A 19,923-nucleotide genomic window follows, 5' to 3' on the forward strand; every position below is an offset into this window, starting at 1 on the left:
GTTGTGGATCTGAACCCACAACCTGTTGATCAGAGAGTGGGTGTACTAACTACTTGAAGCATTTTCAAGCCAGCCTAGTTGGCCTTGTTTGTCTCTTGCTCTAACAAGGTTTCTAGACTATGTAAAAAGAAAAATAATTTTAAAAAAAATCTTTTGTAGATTGGAGTTATATAAAAAAAATCATGGCCGCACAGAACTTGGGGTTCCTAATATTGATAGACCTTCAACTACTTGTCACATCTCCTGAACTGGTATATTACTATAATTTTATCAAGTGGAAAAGGTTCAGAAATTTAATAGTTTTCAATAAAGGTTACAAATACTTGAGGCACACTTTTCTAACAGTGTGGACCTAGCTACAACATTTTCAGACAAGAAAAATGGTATCTGTCACTGAAAAATCATCTCTTTGATTCGTTAATTTCTCCAACCATAGCAGTGCTTTCTATGAGGATGAAGGTCTTTGGTTACAGTGTAATTGATGGTTGGGAGAAAAGAAGGAAGACATGATAGATGTCTCCTTCCTGTAAAACTCCTTTAGTAACCATGATAATAGTTTTAATAATTTTTCTAATGGGGTTTTATGGAGTAAATGCTGAAGAAATGAACAACAAGAGTGTGAGGACTGAATTTTTTGCTTGAAGAGGTAGTTACCCTGGTCATAAATAAGTGCATATAAATCAGACTTAACAAAAACACCATGAATGTACAAAAATAGAACTTGTTGTATCATCATCCATTTTTTTGCTTCACATTTTTATTTATAAATGTTCATTATTTTTTCCTAGTTATAGAGAACTTTTCACTCATTTAAAAACCAACCATAGATATACCATGCATAAAAAAAAAAAAACTACATGTGTGGACACTTAACTACTGATTTCCACTGATAAAATGCTGCTGCTCTTTATATTAGCTTATTTTTATGACTTATAGTGATGTACATAACATTCATTCAAATATTATTACAGTTGTTATATTCATAACACTGTTTTGGTTTGTTTTACTTGTAAATACTGTGCTGCATATATATATATATTTTTCCCCCCCTTTTTCAGATTCACAAATGGTCTCATACTTATTTTGGTCTCCCACGCTGGGTCACTTTTCTTCAAGACTGGCATATTGTGTTACCAAGACGTCATCATCGTATTCACCATGTTGCCCCACATGAAACTTATTTCTGTATAACCACTGGTTGGCTAAATTATCCATTAGAAAAACTTTGTTTCTGGCCTAGATTAGAAAGACTTATTGAATCTTTTACAGGATGTAAACCTAGAGCAGACGACTTAAAGTGGGCACAGAAAAAAGATTAAGTTACACTAATAAATTTAGTAATAAACTCGTGGCTTTGTGCCTAATTTTTTAAATATCATTTAAGAATTTGCTATGTTTGCCATCCAGTCTTTTTTTAGGGGAAAAAAAAGCCAGTTGCTGAGAGTTTTTAAACTTGTAGGAAAACTTGTCTTTAATGTTTTGTAAGAAAGTGTTATATGTAACAGTGATTTTGTGTGTGATTTTGTATGCTTAAACTGCCAACTCATGTTTAAAATGAATTAGTGTAGTAATTTAAGTCAACATGAGAACAAAATCTTCTTACATGATGATGGTTATGTGGTTAATAACATTATTTGTGTGTACATGTATGTTTTTAAAGTTTTTTTTTTTTTCATTCTATAATTGTCTTTAGAACATTCTATTGTTGGACAATTTGATGTTGAGAACATGATTGCCTTACACCAAAGCTATGTAGTTATAAACATTCATCACATTACAATCTCCTTGTAAGCCTTTGTACTTCTTGGTGCTAGCTTTGTACTTTCTTTAATTTTTATTTTATTTATTTTACTATTATTTTTTTTAAGAATAATTATTTATTCTTCTGTTAATTGTGTTATTTACATAGGCAATTAACTGTTACTTATTGAAAGAATATCCTTTTATTTTTGATAGCAGTCATATACATTTTCATTTTAGTGCTTTCAAAGTTATTATCAGTAATCAAATGATTTTAACTTGATAAGGTATGAGTACTTTTGAATTCTATTCATATATTTTGGGAATTCTCATTGCTGTAAAAATTGGCAGGAGAATGAGTTGCTAACTTAAAAAATATGATCTTTCTTGTCACTGTATACTTCAATTTTCTTCTCATAAATATGCAAATCAGTTTTAGAATGTAACAGAGATGGGAGATGACGCTAAATAATAGAGAAAAATGTGTATATATCCATAGTCTCTTGTTACAACTCACATATGTGCTAGTATATTAGAGGGAATTGAAAAAGACTATTCTCACAGAAAAATTTATTTTCACTAAATTGACATATTTATACATTAAAGCAAGAATGAAGACGATGAATTTTTGCCGATATGCTATATTTCAAGGAAGAATAAAAAAAAAAGTGGCTTCTTATTTGGAGTTTGTGATCTTCTATTTTCGTCACTCTGCATAGAGAAACCAGTTCTTTTACATATCTGGTGAGATTTATCTATTGGAGGTTTGCTTGATAAAAGAATGTAACAAAGTATTATTTATCTGGTGATCAGATTGCATTGAATGGCCATTGTGGTCATGTTTTTATCTGATAAATCAGAATTTATCACTTTTGTTATGAGGTGGTTCTAACCATTTTTTGATTATTGATGATATCTTTTGAAACATCTAAAAGTTTTTCTTTCCTCTGTACTATGTAAGTAATGATATTTCATGTTATGAAAATTATTATTTTGTTCTTTGAAAGCTAATTTTTTGTGGGTGTTATCCTGAATCATGGCAGTTAAAATGTTTTTGATTTAAGTTAAAGATAACTTAAATAAAACTGTTTTAGGATTGCATCGAAAGCTTGGGAAAGAAATTGTGGTTTACAATGAAAAAATAGTGCATATATTGCAATTTTTGAATATACATTTGGATGTTATGCTGTAACTAAAAATAAGTTCGCATGAGTTGGCAGACATGACTTATGTATATAATTCCTACTGAGAACATTTGTTGTATTGACTAAATAGCTATTGCACTGTTTGTATTTAAATGCCTTGTCAATGAATAATTTATACTTGAAGTATGTGAGATCTGTATGCCGAATTTTAAACTGTCATAGGCAAATTGCTAAAATTTATAAGCAGCCCAGGAAAAATTTCACCGTGAGAGAGAGATTTTTAAGGACCTCTTTTATTGTGCGATTACATTATATAATTTAATACACATATACAGGATAAGAACAAAAATTGCAGTTTTTGTTTCTTACATTTCTATTAAGCTGATAACTTTTTGTTTTTGTGTGTGATACAATTTCAGAAATTTTAATTAAAGAGAACCAAATTTAAATTAAGAAAATCATACTTATATTATGTCAAGCAACTGTTTTATAAGTTTCAAACAAGTTTCTGTATCTCTATTTTGATAAACGTTTGATTTTGATTCTATCATTTGATAAACTCCAACTTTTTTCAATGCTATTCTCTTATTGTATATCTCTTCCCCATTAGTATCCATATTATTTATCTCTGACAATCATTCATTTTATTTTATCTCACCAAATACTAGTCTCTAACTTGAATAAGAGCATTATAATCCCCTCCCCATTCCAATTAATATATATATATATATATATTTGTGTGTGTGTTTGAGAGAGAGAGATTAAGTAGACAAAAAAAAAAAAAAACTTGAATCATCTTTATACTTAATTATGTAAAGGAAAAGTAGAATAGTTCTTAAATTTTGACTTGCAAGTCTGGTTTTTTAGGACCTGTGTAGTTCTTTCCAAGGTTTAATTTCTCTTGGGCACTTTAAAAATTTAATTATTTTTTTTTTGTTTTTTATATATATATATTTATTGCTAATATTAAATATATTTTGCTATATGTAATGTAACATTTAGAATATACAGCATTTCGAACTGTACAAAATGGTAATTTTATTAAAAAAATATCACAGTGAATAGAATACTGAATGTGAATTATTTATGCTAGATTATTATAGCTTTATATTTGAAACAATGATAGGGAAAAACTCATCACTATTATATAAATAATTTCTTACTAATAAATTTTCATATAGTGAAATATATGCCAGTATATTATATAGTTTGCACATTTTTTTTACAGCCAGTCGATTTCACAACGTATTTTCTGCTGGCTGAAAGAAATCTTATACCACTGCCAGCACTTTAAGCTTTAATACTTAATTCTTAGCACTTCCCCAGAAATTTCAGATTTAACCATCAACTTTTAATTCGTATTGATAGAAAATATGAATTTATATAGTGTGTGTGGAAGGGGGGGGGGGGTTATAATTCTGTCAGCAATTTTTTATTTAGTTCTAATCTAGAATATTGAAATATGTAGAGAATAAAAAAGGGGCAGACATATAACTTGCAGCAGACAAGGATTTCCATACATTTCATTTAAAACCAAGATCAGCTTGTGTTTGGATAAAATTTGAATGGAAATTTGTTTGTATGCACACTATATAACTTATTAACAGATTATCTCGACATAACATCCACTCAGGGATTGTAGGTCATATACAGCAATTTAAAATGAAAGTTATTATATCTGTGTGTTGTTTTCATCACATTTATTTTTTCATAGAGCAGTTTCCTGTAGTTTTTAAATGTAATTAAAGAAGAACCACAGATTAGGTTAAACTTTTTTTTTTTTTAAATTATTAGGAAGATATAATTTACATGAGTTCGGTACATGTTTTTATTTTGTAATTCTTAATGTATCATTTATTTCTTTGTTATATTTAAATATATAATACATATATCAGATATTTTGTGTTTAGGCTTAGATCCGATACATGAGGGTTTTTTTATGCATATTTATGACATTTTTATATATGATATATATATATATTAGGTATATTATATTTTTAACTTAAAGGTTCCATAAACAACTTGTGCTGTAAAATAGTGGATAGTAATATAAATGACCAGTTATGGTCAGATAAAATGTAATATTCATTACTTGAATTTATTAGTTTAATGTTTAGTCTGACAGCATTGCCATTAATTTGGCATTGTATTTTATTAAAATTGCAAAATGCTCTTCAAAAAATCTTTGCAATTAAGTAGACATAATAACTTAACTCTAGAGCAAAATTTCATTTAGAATCTACAACTGAACAGTATACAAAATAATAATAATGTAAGTCATTGTGCTATTTCTTCTATCAGTCCAATTAGTAATACTATGATATATGTTTGTATTATTATATAATTTCTTCCCAGAATAAAACCACCGTGTAGTTTGAGAGTATCTTGAACCTTTATTTCATGCTATGTGTACATATATATATGTATATATGTCTTAAATATCAGCATAAACTGCACTCTTATATCATTGTATACTGTCATCACATATACCTACTGATGAGTGAAATTCAGCAATGAAGGATTGCTAAAAAGAAGAGTAACTAACTTCCTGTGATCTCTTGTTTCTAATCTGAGGAAAGATCTCATAAGTAACTTTTAATATTTACAAAACCATAAATACAACAGTAACCTAATGGAAGTTTAGTACTGAAATCAAAACTGTAGCATCTTATTCCACAGTGCCTGTTGTAAGCCCCAGCTTACACTTTAGAAAAGAAATGACATTTTTTAAACTATATAATTGATTAATATTGCACTTTTTTTATACTGCCTGTAATCTTATTTAGAAATTGGCAAGTCAAATGGGATCAGGTGTAGCATCCCTGGCTATTATTCAAGTATTTTCGTGTATTATAGTCAAGAAAATTAGTCTTATTACCTACATTGTTTTTTTTCTCTTAAAGATTTTTCATAAGAGTATATAAAAATTTGTTTTTGTAATAGACAAGCTAGTAATATTGTGTAATACGAATGGATATACACTTTAAATATTAATTTCAAAATCAGAGGTGTGGATTATACAGTAACTAACACACACACACAGACTCGGTTACTTTTCCTTAACTGTTATATTTTGCGAGGTTAAAAATGTATTTTAAATCGTATCTAAAATCATAAGCACATGTGATTCTAGTAATATTGCAATTTCTGACCTTCATAAGCAATAGCATTTTTTAGTAATCAGGTGAATTTCAAGTGCTGTTGAAAAATGTTTCCATTTAAGTTAATATTGATTCTAGTGTACTCATGAACCAAAGTAACATTCAAAAATTTTAACCTTTATTAATAAGCTCATAGTTCAAATTCCTTTATTTTTTTAAGAAATATTCTGGGGTAGGGGATTTTTTTACCAATATTTGTCAAATTTGGAGAGTAAATAGATATTTTTCAAAAGAAATTGGCTTCTATGTACAGCAGCTCTTCTCTTCAATTAGATCAATAGATAGAAAGATTTCAGCAATGATTTTGTATATTTGAAGTGCAGTATCAGGTTTTGGTAAAGATTATTTTTGCTCATTTAACTCCATTTTGTGAAAAGGAATAACTGAAAGAATGAAACTAACTCTTGAGCGTGTACAAATACTCCTCCAATGTGCATTATCTTTCCTCTTTTAATTTAGTGTTCAAGTGCTGAGATTATTTTTATTTAATTGTAACACAAGGCTATGTATTTCTATTTGTTCTAATTTTTTTTTAATAAATATAGATTGACTTTAGTGACTTTATATAGATAGAAGTGAATTATTTTCTATGAAAATGGTACTATGTACATAGTAGATATGTTTCTTTTTCTTGTATACCTGAGTGAATCACTGTTGAATTCTACTACCTATTTTTTTTTTAATGTGTTTTACTGCTGGTTGTCTTTGTACAGTAATGTGCCTATAACATCAGTACTGTTTTATTGCTGATGGGCTCAATAGCTTGCAGTGTGTATGGAGTGCACTTATAGGTATCATTGAGTCAGAGAATAAAGAAAGGACAGATGTATGTATCTGAATGTTAACTGGGAGTTTTATTGGACTACAGTTATTTCCCTTCATTATTTTCACTTATATTTAAAAAATGTTTCTTATTATTGATATATGTGCAGTAGATTTAAAATCATCCTGAATATAATAATGAATATGTAAATATACTTGTTTACAGAATTCAGAATGCTATGCAAAAATCATTTTTATAAGGAATTGATATTTAATTTATTTTATTTAATTATTTTTATCATCCAGGAAAGCCTAGTTTCAAGTTTGGCTTGATGTAGTGAATTGACTTGCTTTCCTAAATGGAAACTGAAATGCATTATAATGCATTTAAGTTTCCATTTAACATTGCTGGTCTTAACATTATTGAAAATGAAATTTATTTCAGTATTTTTTTTTTATGGACCCTGCTATAGATTGGCTTTTTGCAGTCTCTAGTAAGTGCTGTGGTCTCAGACCAATATGAAAAGTTATCTACTATATCTACTACCCATGATTTTTCAAGGCTAGCTGAATGTGCTTCAGCTATCCAGATTAACAAGTATTCTTATAGTTCTTTGATATCATGCTGTGCAGCTTTGGGGAAACGGATATTGTTTTATTATATAAGTGATGTCATCATCATCATTCATTCTCAGTATGGCATAGTATGAAGCAAAAGAATATTTATTTATTTTTTTGTATGGATGGATGGAAATGTTACAGCATTTATCATAACATTTCTCTTATTTATTCATAAGGCCATAAATATTGTGTTCATGTTGTAGAAGATTGGGCAGCTCACTGAAATACAACAGCTTAAATACTGATGCCAAAGACGTTTTATTCCAGAGTGGGCCAGGAGTCCTGTTTACAGTTTAATGTGAAAATGTAATTTTCACATTAAACTGCAAACAGTAACTTGATTTTTTTTTTTTTTAATATGTAAATCCTACTCATGAAAGGTTGTAACCTATCATATATTTATCCTGTAGGTGAGCTAAGGTTAGATAACGAGCCACTCAAGGCTTTCAGTATATTAGCAGGGTGATGGTCTCACACTGTGCAATGAAATTCACCTAGCAGCTAAAGACATATATTTACAGTTGGAATAGCTGAAGCAAGTTAGTCCTTAGGAAATGTGTGGTGAGAGAAGCTTCAGGGAACAGAGCTAGATGGACTAAAAAGGTGGTGGAGGAGAAGCAGTTTCATGTTGAACAGTTGCCACTTCTTGAGTGCATCAGTTCAAAAATTGATTAATATAGGAAATTCTTGATCTGCCTCTTGGTTTCTTCCACAGTCTCCTCCATGCTTCAGGTGGTGTCCAGTTAGGCTTTCTCCTCTTGTTGATATGGTTCATTAACAACTATTCTTCTTGAACCATGTTTAGAACTTCATTAGTCTTTCTTCCTGTCCAACTAATTCTCATCATCCTTCTCCAGCACCAAAGTTTGAATGCCTCCAGCTTTTTGGCATCTTGTTCTGCTTATGTCCAAGTCTCACAATCATATAATACTATGCTATACTTCATCTGTGTGTATGTTTTTACCTGTTTGCAGTTAAGTGAATGCTGAATTTAATTTTTAAAAAAATTTATCTGAACTTAGAATTCTGAGCATTCCTTCAATCTGTCAGAAATTTCTTCCTTATAAGAATGCTGCTGTGTTTATTTTTGATTATTATGCTTCTTGTTTTGTTAGCTCATTCCTTTTATAATGTCATATGCTTTATCAATTCTCCCAGTCTGGGTTAAATCTATTTCTTTGCACTCTCTATATGCTATTGTTATTTTGCTTCTTTACATTTTCTGTATATTATATTTTTTAATTGTTTGTATTTTTTTTCTTACTTTTGGAGAGGATTTGCTTTCTTCTTTCATCTGTTTACGTTTAGAATGTCGAGTGATCTGTGGCTTTTTTGTTGACCTGTTCTGTAATCCTATGCAGTCATTGGCTACCTTGATGATTGTGTCCTTAAAATGTGAGTAGTTGCTGCTTGTGTTGTTATAAATGTGGAAAGTGGAGGAATGGTGTTAGTCAAGTTCATTGGAACAGTGCCCCTGGAAGTACCTATAGAAAAGACATTAAGCAGAAACCATATCACTGAGAGCAGGGGGGGGGGAAGCACCAGTTAACCAAATGACTTGCTTCCATAGAGTATCCAGAAATTTTTAGAGATGATTTTGGTGCACCACCACCAAAAACCTGAGATTTATAGAGTCAAATAGGTGTAAAAAGTAATTTCTTGAATAGGAAATGACAAATTTTTCTTGAGGCTAAAGATACTATGGATGTGATGTGTTTTTGCTACAAACTACTAGAGATAAAAGCCCAAGAAGAGAGAGCGAGAGAGAGAGCTTATCATGGCTGGCATAAGTATTATTACAAGTAAGGAAATATTTTTGCAGGCAAGAAAATAGGATTATGTTGATATCATTAAAGGTGGTTCTAAGTGCCTTGCAATTTTTCACTTTCCTATTGAAAAATGATATGGCAACTCATTTGGGTGTTGACTACAGAAGTTTTTGAAGATAAAGATGTTTGAGCAATGAAATGTCAAGCTCAGTGGCCTGTCACAGCCAAGCTCTTGGCTTCATAGAAATGTACTTAAATGTTAAGTCAATTAATCTATCTGCACAGCCTGCTATATCTGTCAGTTTCATGCATTTTCAGGTAGGTGTGCCTGTGTTGAAGGACAAAAAAAAAAGGGAAAACCCTACCGCTTCCTCTGATAGCTACCATTTTGTCATAAAATTTTAGAGGAAGAGAGAGGAATCGGATAGGTTTAGTAGTTATAACGAAAAATTAATTGACTGTTTAGATGCAAGATTGGAAGCTGGTATGTGCAAGGCAAGAAAATGTCAAATCAGATTTTAAGGAACTGATTTTGAATATCGTTCCCTATTTTTTTTAATACAGTATATCAAATTGATGGGTGCTGTATTTCATTTGGCGTGAAGGTTTTTCTTGTATTTTAAGTAGTATTTTAACAGAAAATGTTTGTATAAATTTTTGATTTCTGCAGGATCAGCTTAGTGTGTCAAATAATTTTAAGATTTCATCATGTGAAATCAGAAATATCCTCCAATAAATATGTAGGAATTTCAAGCTCCCTATTTCAGAATATAACTATAAGAAAATAGTTGAATGTTTAATAATGCAGGTGTTGTAACAGTAATGGAAGCACCAGATGTTTTCCACTTCTTTTTCCTAAATTTTTCTGTAAGAGCTGTTTTCATGGAAACTGTCGTAAGTTTTGCACTCCAGAGTTTTTTTTTTTTTTTTGTCATAAGTATATCATATATATCAAACATTTTTAAAAATGTACTCTTTTCTGCCTCGCATTTTTATTAAAAGTGTATACAAAGCAAATCTTTCCACGTCTTAAGTGTATCAATACTGCCAAAACTTTCTAGAAGCCTTGTTTTTTTTTTGTTTTTTTTTTAATAATTATATATTGATTCGTTCTTGGTTCGAACTGTTGATTTTCTGCCAGATGTTTTTCACGTGTCTTTTAAATTGCTAGTGTAATTCCACTAGTTTCTACTAAATTTGTATACCTAATTATCAGCCAACCCCCCCCCCCAAAAAAAAAAATTAATAATAATTCCATCCACTTTTTCACTTTCAAACAGCCTTCTTCATAGCATTTCCTGAAAATACGCGAACGTTGTCATTATAAATAAATTCTTTCACGTTAGGTGAACGGGTTCATCCAACTTTGAAAGTGTAAATCAAGTTTAACATTCGTATAGAAAATGAGGATTAGGTTCCGTAACATTTCAAATATTTGCGTTTTTTTTTTTTTTTTTTTTTTTTTTTTTTTTTTTGTTTGTTTGTTTGTTTTAATGTAACACTATGTATAGATACGACAAAAATGTAAGTATGATAAAATGCACTATAAGGCAAAGCACTTATTTAAACAATTTATAATTAGATACGGTACAGGTTTTATATACCGATGTTTGAACAGTTGTCTTCTTATATTATTTTCAAACAGTTTACCTTAATAAATAATACAGTTGTACTTACATTAGCTAGTGGACTAGTTATCTGCGCATAATTTAAATCAACATTGTATGGAATATTATTTTACAGCTTAATTATTGTATCTAAAAACGCTCCCGATGGGTACAAACCCTATTAACAATGGTAGGCGGCACGCTTTGTTATTCTTAAATATCGTGTTAAAGCGAATTCGTACTGTGTAAAAACGAAAATCTGTAGCATTATTTTGACCATGCAAATCAAGGAATTAGGTGGTGTGAATATATTTTCTATTTACTGAATTATATATATATATTTCTATCAGATACATATCAGAAGCCAATGGCCAGTTTTTTGTTTATATGATATATATATATATATATCAACTGATTTGTGAGATTAGCATTTGGAAACTTATCTAGCGTTTTTTTATTTTATTTTTAAGTAGATGGTTTAAGGTCTTCTAAAGAAATAGTGTAAGCACCCTACCTAATGTTATGTACGCAATTTGTAGATGGCCATATAAATGTATTGCATCTTAAATAGGAAAGGTCTGCATTTTTTTTTTTTCAATATCTCAACAGAACTTAGACTTGAAAATTAAATATATATAGGCATAAATGTGGAAAGGCATGTTGCAATTTTGTCTGCTCCAGAGAAAATGCCATAAACTTGGCTAGTTTTCAAAAAACAGGAGAGTGCATAAATAATTTTTGATTTTTAAAAAAATGTTTGCCTCTCTCCTATAGGCCTTCATTTTTACATCAGTGCATTGTGCCTACATGTAAGTTAACAATATGTATGAAATAAAAGAACATTCATCTATCCTTTCTTTCATAGCCCTGACTTTGTGTATGTATTTGATACAACTGGTAACGTAATTGCAATGTATGCAAATGTTGTTACCTAAGTTTTAACTTCCAATGTCACCTGTTCAATTTTGTATTGTATTTATTGTCAGCATTAAACAATATTGTCGGAAAATTTGTAAATTCCTTATAATATACAAACACCATTGTAATGCATGTTACGAAATTTCTTTAGTTGAATCTACTTGAATATTCTTGTTGGAATTGCGGACTTTGGTGTAATGAGATATCCAATGGTATATTATATTGGTGGGATCATGCTAGAAGAAACTGATGAGGTCAGAGATCTTATAATTTTAGTATAGTTTTACTATACTAAAATTACAAGGAAGTTGAAGTTTGATGAGCATATAGCAAAGATTGCAAATAAAATTCAGGTCAATGCTGAAACGTACATTGACATAAGGAAGTCATTTTACCTCTTTACAAGGCTTTGGCCGTGATGCCATCTCAGCTGTAGTTTCGCACAGATCTAGTGTCCGTGGTGATGCAAAGAACAGTATTAAACATGGTATTGACGAGGAAATAGATTGAGGGCAGATTACGAATTTGTGAAATGCAGATATTGGCAAACAGGGTGATATGATAGACCTGCAGACCAAGGAAAGGGTCATACATGATACAAGTAAATGGAATTTTTTTATTTTATGGAGGGTAGGGAGAGTATGCATGTTGAGAATGTAGTCGAGAAAGAGATGAGCTACATTTTTCTCTTATAGAATGGACGGTTTGGAGGTGGTGAGTGCATGTAGTGTGAATAGATTCAATAAAAGGTACGATGGCTGGTGTGGATAATATGTAACCTCTCTCGATGGGTCCCTGTGGAGATTGTGATAATGATTGTAATCCACAAAGTTCTGATGTTAACAAGTGTATACTTTCTTCTTGATTTTCCATTCATTGCTTTGAAACCACATTGAAAATAACAATTTTTTGAAGTTGAACTTTGAGGACTGTACGCTCACATGCTCCTAAATCCCTTCTTCATAAAGAAATTGTAATCTCTGAATGTCCCTTCTATGAAATCACCAGAAAAAAAAAAAATCCAGAATTTTTACTTTAATAACAAAAAAAGAAAGAAACCGCCATATAGTTTGAAACCTTTTTTATTCAGCTTGATCTCTGGTCTAGAAAATGAGTTTTCATCCTGAAAAAAAAAAAGACCGTAAAACTCGTGTTACTTTGAGAAAAATGCGTTAAGGCTTAAGAGCATGAAACTGCCTTGAATTTATCAGTAACTTGAACTATTGGTGATGACTGCATGGAATGCCTACCAACTTCTAAATGTTAATTAGCGCTGCAAAAGCTCTTCCTACTCCCTTTTGAATAGTGAAAGAGGGGGGGGGGGGAATAACAAGCAATTTAAAACTTTGAACTAAACAGAAAAAGTGAATTGTATTCATGAAATAAATAATTGGCATTGCCTCAATCTAAAGGTTTATTCCCCCCACCCCCACACACAACAGTGAGTCAGTCCCTTTTTGGAATTTATACACAATAGTGTGCTTGCTTGAGTCTTTTCTTTGTTGATTGCATTTATTTGCATCCATAACTAATTCACCTCTTCATTATAGTTAGACGGAATGCAAAAGTATTGTAATCGACTTTAACTAAAGTTTACACAAATGAAAGTGGATAATAGTGGTCAGGTGGAGATCTGAGATAGGTTGTATGTCGAATTTTGCTATACGTTATCGCCTTGAATAGAAATGGTTTTGAATGAGTCAATTTTATTCGCACTTTTGTTTTTGTTTCAAAAGGTTTTACACGAATTTTTTTACATACTGGTTAAAGTCTTCTTTAAATTGTGACATTTATCAACATCTGAATGCGCTGATATTATTATTAAATCATTTTTGTATCCTGTATACAAAACAATACCAGTATGTTCAACAATGATGAATGGATATCAGTCATGCAACTGACGTTTTAATAAGTTACTCAGAGGCAAGCATCTGTTTTTTTTTTCTCTTAATGCAGAGGGAGGGCTGGGTCTGCTCCTGCGGTGACCCAGTCCATCTTGGGAGAGTTCATGTATTAGTGTACGAATGAAAGACATCATGCCCAAGGCGGGATTCGAACCTATTAGCTGGAGAGCAGATATGCTATCCGCTCAGCCAACCAGGTTGTCGATAGTTACTAATATCGATGGTAATTGTCAAAGAATTTGCTAAATGAATGCATAGAAACAGATAAACATAAAACAAACTCGACGGTTATACCAAAAAATATAATTAATAAACAAGGAATGATCCGTGGAATCTTACAACTAATAAAATGTTACTTGAAATTAGAAATTAAATGTGGGTAGAATATGTTTAAAATATTTTCTGGAGATCAGAAAGAAATAATGCCGGCGTTTAACAATACTGAAGACTAAAAGCTATAAAGCAGATTTAAGATGAAAGGTACCTGGTTCAAGATGATTCAAGCAGAAATGCTAAAAAATAAAAGCTTAAGAAAACTTGAATGACGTTTATGAAAATCTTTTGGAAGATATTTGTTAAGATGAAATTCCTGAGTTAAGTAGGAATCCCATCTTTACAAATCCTGAGAAAAGCTGAGACACTTGAATGTAAAACGTTACAGACCAATAAGTGTAACAAGCGACAAAAATTATCTGGAAAAAATGCAACTCATTTTTAGCCCCCAAAGGAAGAAGAGCGAGACAGTTTTAGCCTTAACCTTTTTTTTTTTTTTAATACTGATAGCCAGTCAATCTCTGCTGTTGGCAACACTGATAGCTGGGCCAAGGCTATCAATAATTTCCTAGGCATCCAGGGAGGAGATATGGCAGCTGTCCTTTAGTACTTTTCCTTTAATACTATATCAGCTGATCCTTTAATACTATACTGACTAAAATAGTTCTACGGTCAATTTTCTTGACAGTTGCAAGATAAGAAACCCAAGTATTCTGAGGGAAAGGGGGCGGGGAAATCCTTTTCCATGCCAAAAAGTCAAATCATGAACCACCTGAAGGCTCAGAAAAAGCAGTTGGCGGGTAAAATCGAAATTAATCTTTTTTCTGATGACATCCTTTGAGACTAAGTGCAATGCGCGCACGTCAACAGTTTCTGGCCCGTAATAAAAATATGGATGGGAAAAATTTTTAACGTTTATGATCAGTATATGTATATATTCTACAGTGGACACTGTCGAGCAATTTTTAGTTAATTTGTTTTATTCACTAAAAATTGGATTTGCGTACATTATGGTGCACTTCAATAAGACAATGAACGCTATTTCATTCTCCTATTCTGATTTAAACAATAGAGTTAATGATATTTGAGAAAGTACTAACGGTGGTGAGCGAGTACAAGTCATGTATAAATCAATATATAACAAGAAACAAGGTATGATTCTACATTGTATGGTCATCTCATCAAAAACCTGACGCACGTAATCTCGGACACTGCACTCAGTTACATCGCTAGTTATCATGATACAACATGAATCGCGCGCACTCACCATTGTTACTTTTTTTTTTCAATTTAATATTCTATATTAGGACTAGTAGTAACCCTCCAGACTCCCATATTTTGAAATTTTATGTATACTACCCAGAGAAGGTTTAAAAAAATAAAAATAAAAGACATGGATTTCATGTTTGGAATTGTTCTTAGAATATAACATTTGAAAGAAGAGAGCTGTGCAAATTGTGATGGAATATTCACTATACTGTACAAACAAGAAAGAGAGCAAAATGGCAAACTTTGTATTCTAATAAAGACTGCAGTAAGAGATTTCGAAATTACTAGAGGCAACGTGAGGTGAGGAGATCCTCCTTTCAATTTTGCATATTCCTGACTATACTATACATTAGTATCATGGGATGAAACCTCAAATAAGCATAGTAGTGGTTTCACAATAAGTGATCAAAAAATCATCTAAGCCAGATTCTGACAAGTACGAGGGTGGTCTGAAAAGTTCTCGGCCTCGACCATAGATAGCAACAGTATCTGCACGATTTTTTTTCTAAGTTGGTACATAAGCATCGATGTGAAATTGCAAGTCATTCTATCAAGTAGTTTGTTTTATACAGCTGTCTGAAGCAAAAGTGTTGTCTGTATCCCTTGAAATGAATAAAGTTGAGTATCGCGCGGTTATAAAAGTCTTTGTAAAAGAAAGTTTAACGCCAAAATAAATTCAATCGAAGTTCATAAAAGTTTATGGGCACTCTTCTCCTTCGTTTTCGACAATTAAGAAATGGGATCCCGAGTTTAAACGTACCAGCCTTGAAACTATCCACGTGAAGGACGTCCAAGAAGTGTAACGACAGAAATCATTGATCGGTGCACGATATATGATATTGGATGACCAGTGAGTAAAGTGCATGAATTGGATATTCTCTTCAGGTTTTTCAACTATTGCAGATCACTAGGCCTCAGGGCTGTTCATTCAATATGCGTAAACGACATTCTTTCACCAACCTCAAATTTCATCCACAGTTTTGCTGATGATAGTCGTAGGGTAAAAAACTTGGCATCCTTTTTCGCTCTAAACGTTACTTCTTATCTGTTAAGTTATTTATGCTGCACAAATTCCAAATCTGTCCAATCTTGGAATATTGTTCTCACATTTGTGGTGGTGTGCTTAACAATCTGTCTAAAATTTTCTTGATGCTTTTCAGAAGAGGAAAGTTTAGTTGAGTGATAATCCCTCTCTCTCAGACTCTTCAGCTATTGTCTCGTAGTACAGTTATTTCCCCATTGTGTCGCTTCAACAGATTTCCATGAGCACTGTCATAATTGGCATTCATCATATCACCGCCATTTCTGTAAATCGTAAGTAGTAGGGGTGACGGTTTGAACCAGATCAAGATAAGATAAGGAATCGTGACGTGATTGGTTGACGTCATTGTGTGCGTGGCTTCATGGGTTTGGAATGTTAGGAATTTCCCTGTGGGCATATGTGTCAATGGCTTCAGTTCTTGTGTTTTGGTTCGCGTATGGTATTATGGGTGATGGTAGAGATAAGGATTCGTGTCGTGATTGGTGGATACTTCGAACCAGATGAAGATCAAGATAAGATAAGGAATCGTGACGTGAATGTTTGTTGTTATGAGATGTAGATAAGTGACGTCATTTGTTATTTGTAAATAAGTGATGTCATCTGTTATTTGTAAATAAGTGACGTTGTTGTTTTGAATGGAAAAGAGAGATATATTAGAGATAAGGAATCGTGTCGTAATTGGTGGACATTTTGAACCGTTCACAGAAAACAAATCGTTCACATAATCGAAAATCCGAACTGTTAGAATTTGGTTATTTTACAGAGAAAGAGAGAAGTTGACATTATTTGAGTTATCTGAAAACAAATCGTTCACATAATCGAAAATCCGAACTGTTAGAATTTGGTTATTTTACAGAGAGAAAGAGAGAAGCACCTAATTAAACCAACAAAACGTGACTTTAACTCTTCTTTAAAGTTTGGCATAGAGAAAATGTTTGTACTCTACAGATAACACATATACAAATTTTACCTTTCCCTACACAAAGTAAGATAAAAACACACCAACAGTATATCCAACAGCATGTGAAAACATGTCGTTGAGTCATCTGCGCAAAAGGTTCATTTTTGAAGGAACGGTCAGGGTAGGGGATGGTAAGCGTAAACAGTACTATAAGAAAATACCATAGAGTCGAGTGACTTTGGACTTAAGGTAATCGTTCATCCACTGCAGCTGCTGTTTTGTGATTTGTGTTTGGTAATGCAAAAATAATGGGTGAGCCACAAATTCTTTGAAAGTTTCTTTGTGAAAAGTTCTAATTGTTTAGAATTTTGTAAACGAAAGTTACCATAAAGTATACGATCAGAACTAATAATCAGTGAAATAATAATAAATAACTATTTATTTGTGGTGCCATATGAAGTAATCGAAGAAGAAGAATGAAGAAAAACGATTATGAAAAATCGACAGTGGGTGAAAAATACGAATTTTCAGTTATAATTGGGATAATTGATGTACAATTTTTTTTGAATAAGAGTTCAAATTTATTTCCTAAAGAAATTTGTATTTCTGATGGAATTAGTGTAAGATATGCAGTGACAAAATCACCTTGTAGTTGGAAAGAATTACCTGAAAGAGTTAAAAAACAGAATTCTTGGTTAATAAAATATAACCATCAGCTGAAGTGGGAAATTGGTTCTCTAGCTTTGGACAAACTAAGAGATTGGATGATAGAATCAACATGCAAATATCATATATTACTTGCCAAAGGAAGAGAAAAATCAAAAACATTAACGAAGTTAATAGGGAGGCCTGTTCTTGATTTAAATGAAATTGGATGCCCAAAACGTGAAAACATAATGTGTACTTTTAAATGCTTTTGGGAACATAACGAAAGATTCTGTGCTTTTAATAATTCTCTGAAGTATACGTATTGGATTCGAAAATATAAATATGCAACCCTTAATTTTACTACTACAGTAATAAATTCCCAACAAACACCAAATGAAAATTAACTTTCAGATGATAGAGTCACATTGTCAAAACATACGATGGCAATTCCACAAGCATGGAAGAACCTTTGATGTATTTTTCAATTTATTTATTTTCTGTATTGTTAGATTCAGTAAATACAATTTGTAAATAATATTTCATTCAAATAAAATGTGTAAATTTAAATGAACAAATTGGGTGTTGTAGATGTGTTATACAAAATTTAAGAAGGAAGATAACATTTTTTTTTCCCTTGTGAAATTTCATGCCACAAAGTAACCAGAGAATTTTTTTTGGATTCATTGAATTAAAAGTCTTATTTGTTCATGCAAACCTTCAAATATTTCAAGAAACTCCTGTCAAATCTTGGGAGCAAAAGAAATAATTGGGTATTAAATTAATAGCTAGAATTTTAGTGGATTTTACTTGAAAAGTCACAATACTGTTAGAGTTTGGTTATTTTACAGAGCCATTAGATATTTAAAATCAATGACATGTTACAAAAACTCTTAAAAAGATTGCTGTAGAAAAACTGCAGAGAGTTCAAAACCTTGTTTGTCTCATATCAGTTAAAATTCACTAATGCTAAAGAAAAAAATAAATAAAATAAATAAATTCCACTTACAGAAATAGGTTAAAAGCACAAGGAATCGAAGGTAAAATTAATAGTTATATTGGTAATTTCCCAACGGAAACCAAGAGTTCGAACCAAAACACACGATTTCTCACCTACATACAACAAACAGCGAGTGGATAAGTGAGATATATTTAAGATAAGACTTAATGAGAAATATACAGTGTTAGAAAATAAATTCACATACAATTTATATATATATATATATATATATATATATATATTAATTTTGCTCAGTTATTCTGTTAGAATATGACCTTTAAAAGTAAAATACAGAAAATGGCCAATCAATTTGAAAAAAAAAAAAAAAATAATAATAATAATTTCACTTGTCAGAATTCCATACTCTAACAGCAATCGGAATTCGAAACCGGAAATAATATTAACCCTAAACAAAACGCCGCATAGACTTTCCCACCAAGGTTGGGCAACAGTGGGAAAGAATTAATACAGTAGAACCAATCGGATACTAAAGTAAATTAAGTAGTCCACTAGCTTTTCTGGTTATTTACAGAAATATCTTTCAACTCCTATGTTTTGTGTTTTGTGGTGTGAATATATGTTAGCCACAGTAACCTATAATGAAAAAGTGAACTGCAATTTTCAGACTTGTATTTGTGTTCTGTGAATATATGTTAATAATCAACAATTTAGAATATTCAGAATTAATTTTGCTCAGTTATTCTATTAGAATATGACCTTTAAATGTAAAATACAGAAAATAACCAATCAATTTGAAAAATAAAATAAATAAAAATTTCACTTGTCTGAATTCCATACTCTAACAGCAATCGGAATTCGAAACCGGAAATAACACTTACCCTAAACAAAACGGCGCATAGACTTTCCCACCAAGCTTGGGCAACTTTAAGATAAGACTTAATGAGAAATATTCAGTGTTGGAAAATAAATTCACATATACTTTATATATTTATTAATTCTGCTCAGTTATTCTGTTAGAATATGACCTTTAAAAGTAAAATACAGAAAATAACCAATCAATTTGAAAAAAAAAAATAATAATAATTTCACTTGTCAGAATTCCATACTCTAACAGCAATCGGAATTCGAAACCGGAAATAACACTTACCCTAAACAAAACAGTGCATAGACTTTCCCACCGAGGTTGGACAACAGTGGGAAAGAAT

At 31.3% G+C, this 19,923-nt stretch overlaps 1 protein-coding gene across 1 annotated transcript in view; it reads left to right on the top strand.

Moving 5' to 3' along the window:
• Kua (Plasmanylethanolamine desaturase Kua) overlaps positions 1-4,659 on the top strand; it is a 91,525-nt gene extending 86,866 nt beyond the window's left edge. Inside the window, exon 5 of the mRNA XM_090397528.1 lies at positions 1,059-4,659. Coding sequence (XP_090253654.1) covers positions 1,059-1,319 — 261 coding nt within the window. The 3' untranslated portion in view covers positions 1,320-4,659. The remainder of the gene's footprint in view (positions 1-1,058) is intronic.
• Positions 4,660-19,923: the final 15,264 nt, after the last annotated feature.

Source organism: Typopeltis vanoorti, chromosome 9, assembly GCF_054136105.1.
Source record: "Typopeltis vanoorti isolate ZY-2024b chromosome 9, IOZ_Tvanoo_1.0, whole genome shotgun sequence".
Lineage (NCBI taxonomy): Eukaryota > Metazoa > Arthropoda > Arachnida > Uropygi > Thelyphonidae > Typopeltis > Typopeltis vanoorti.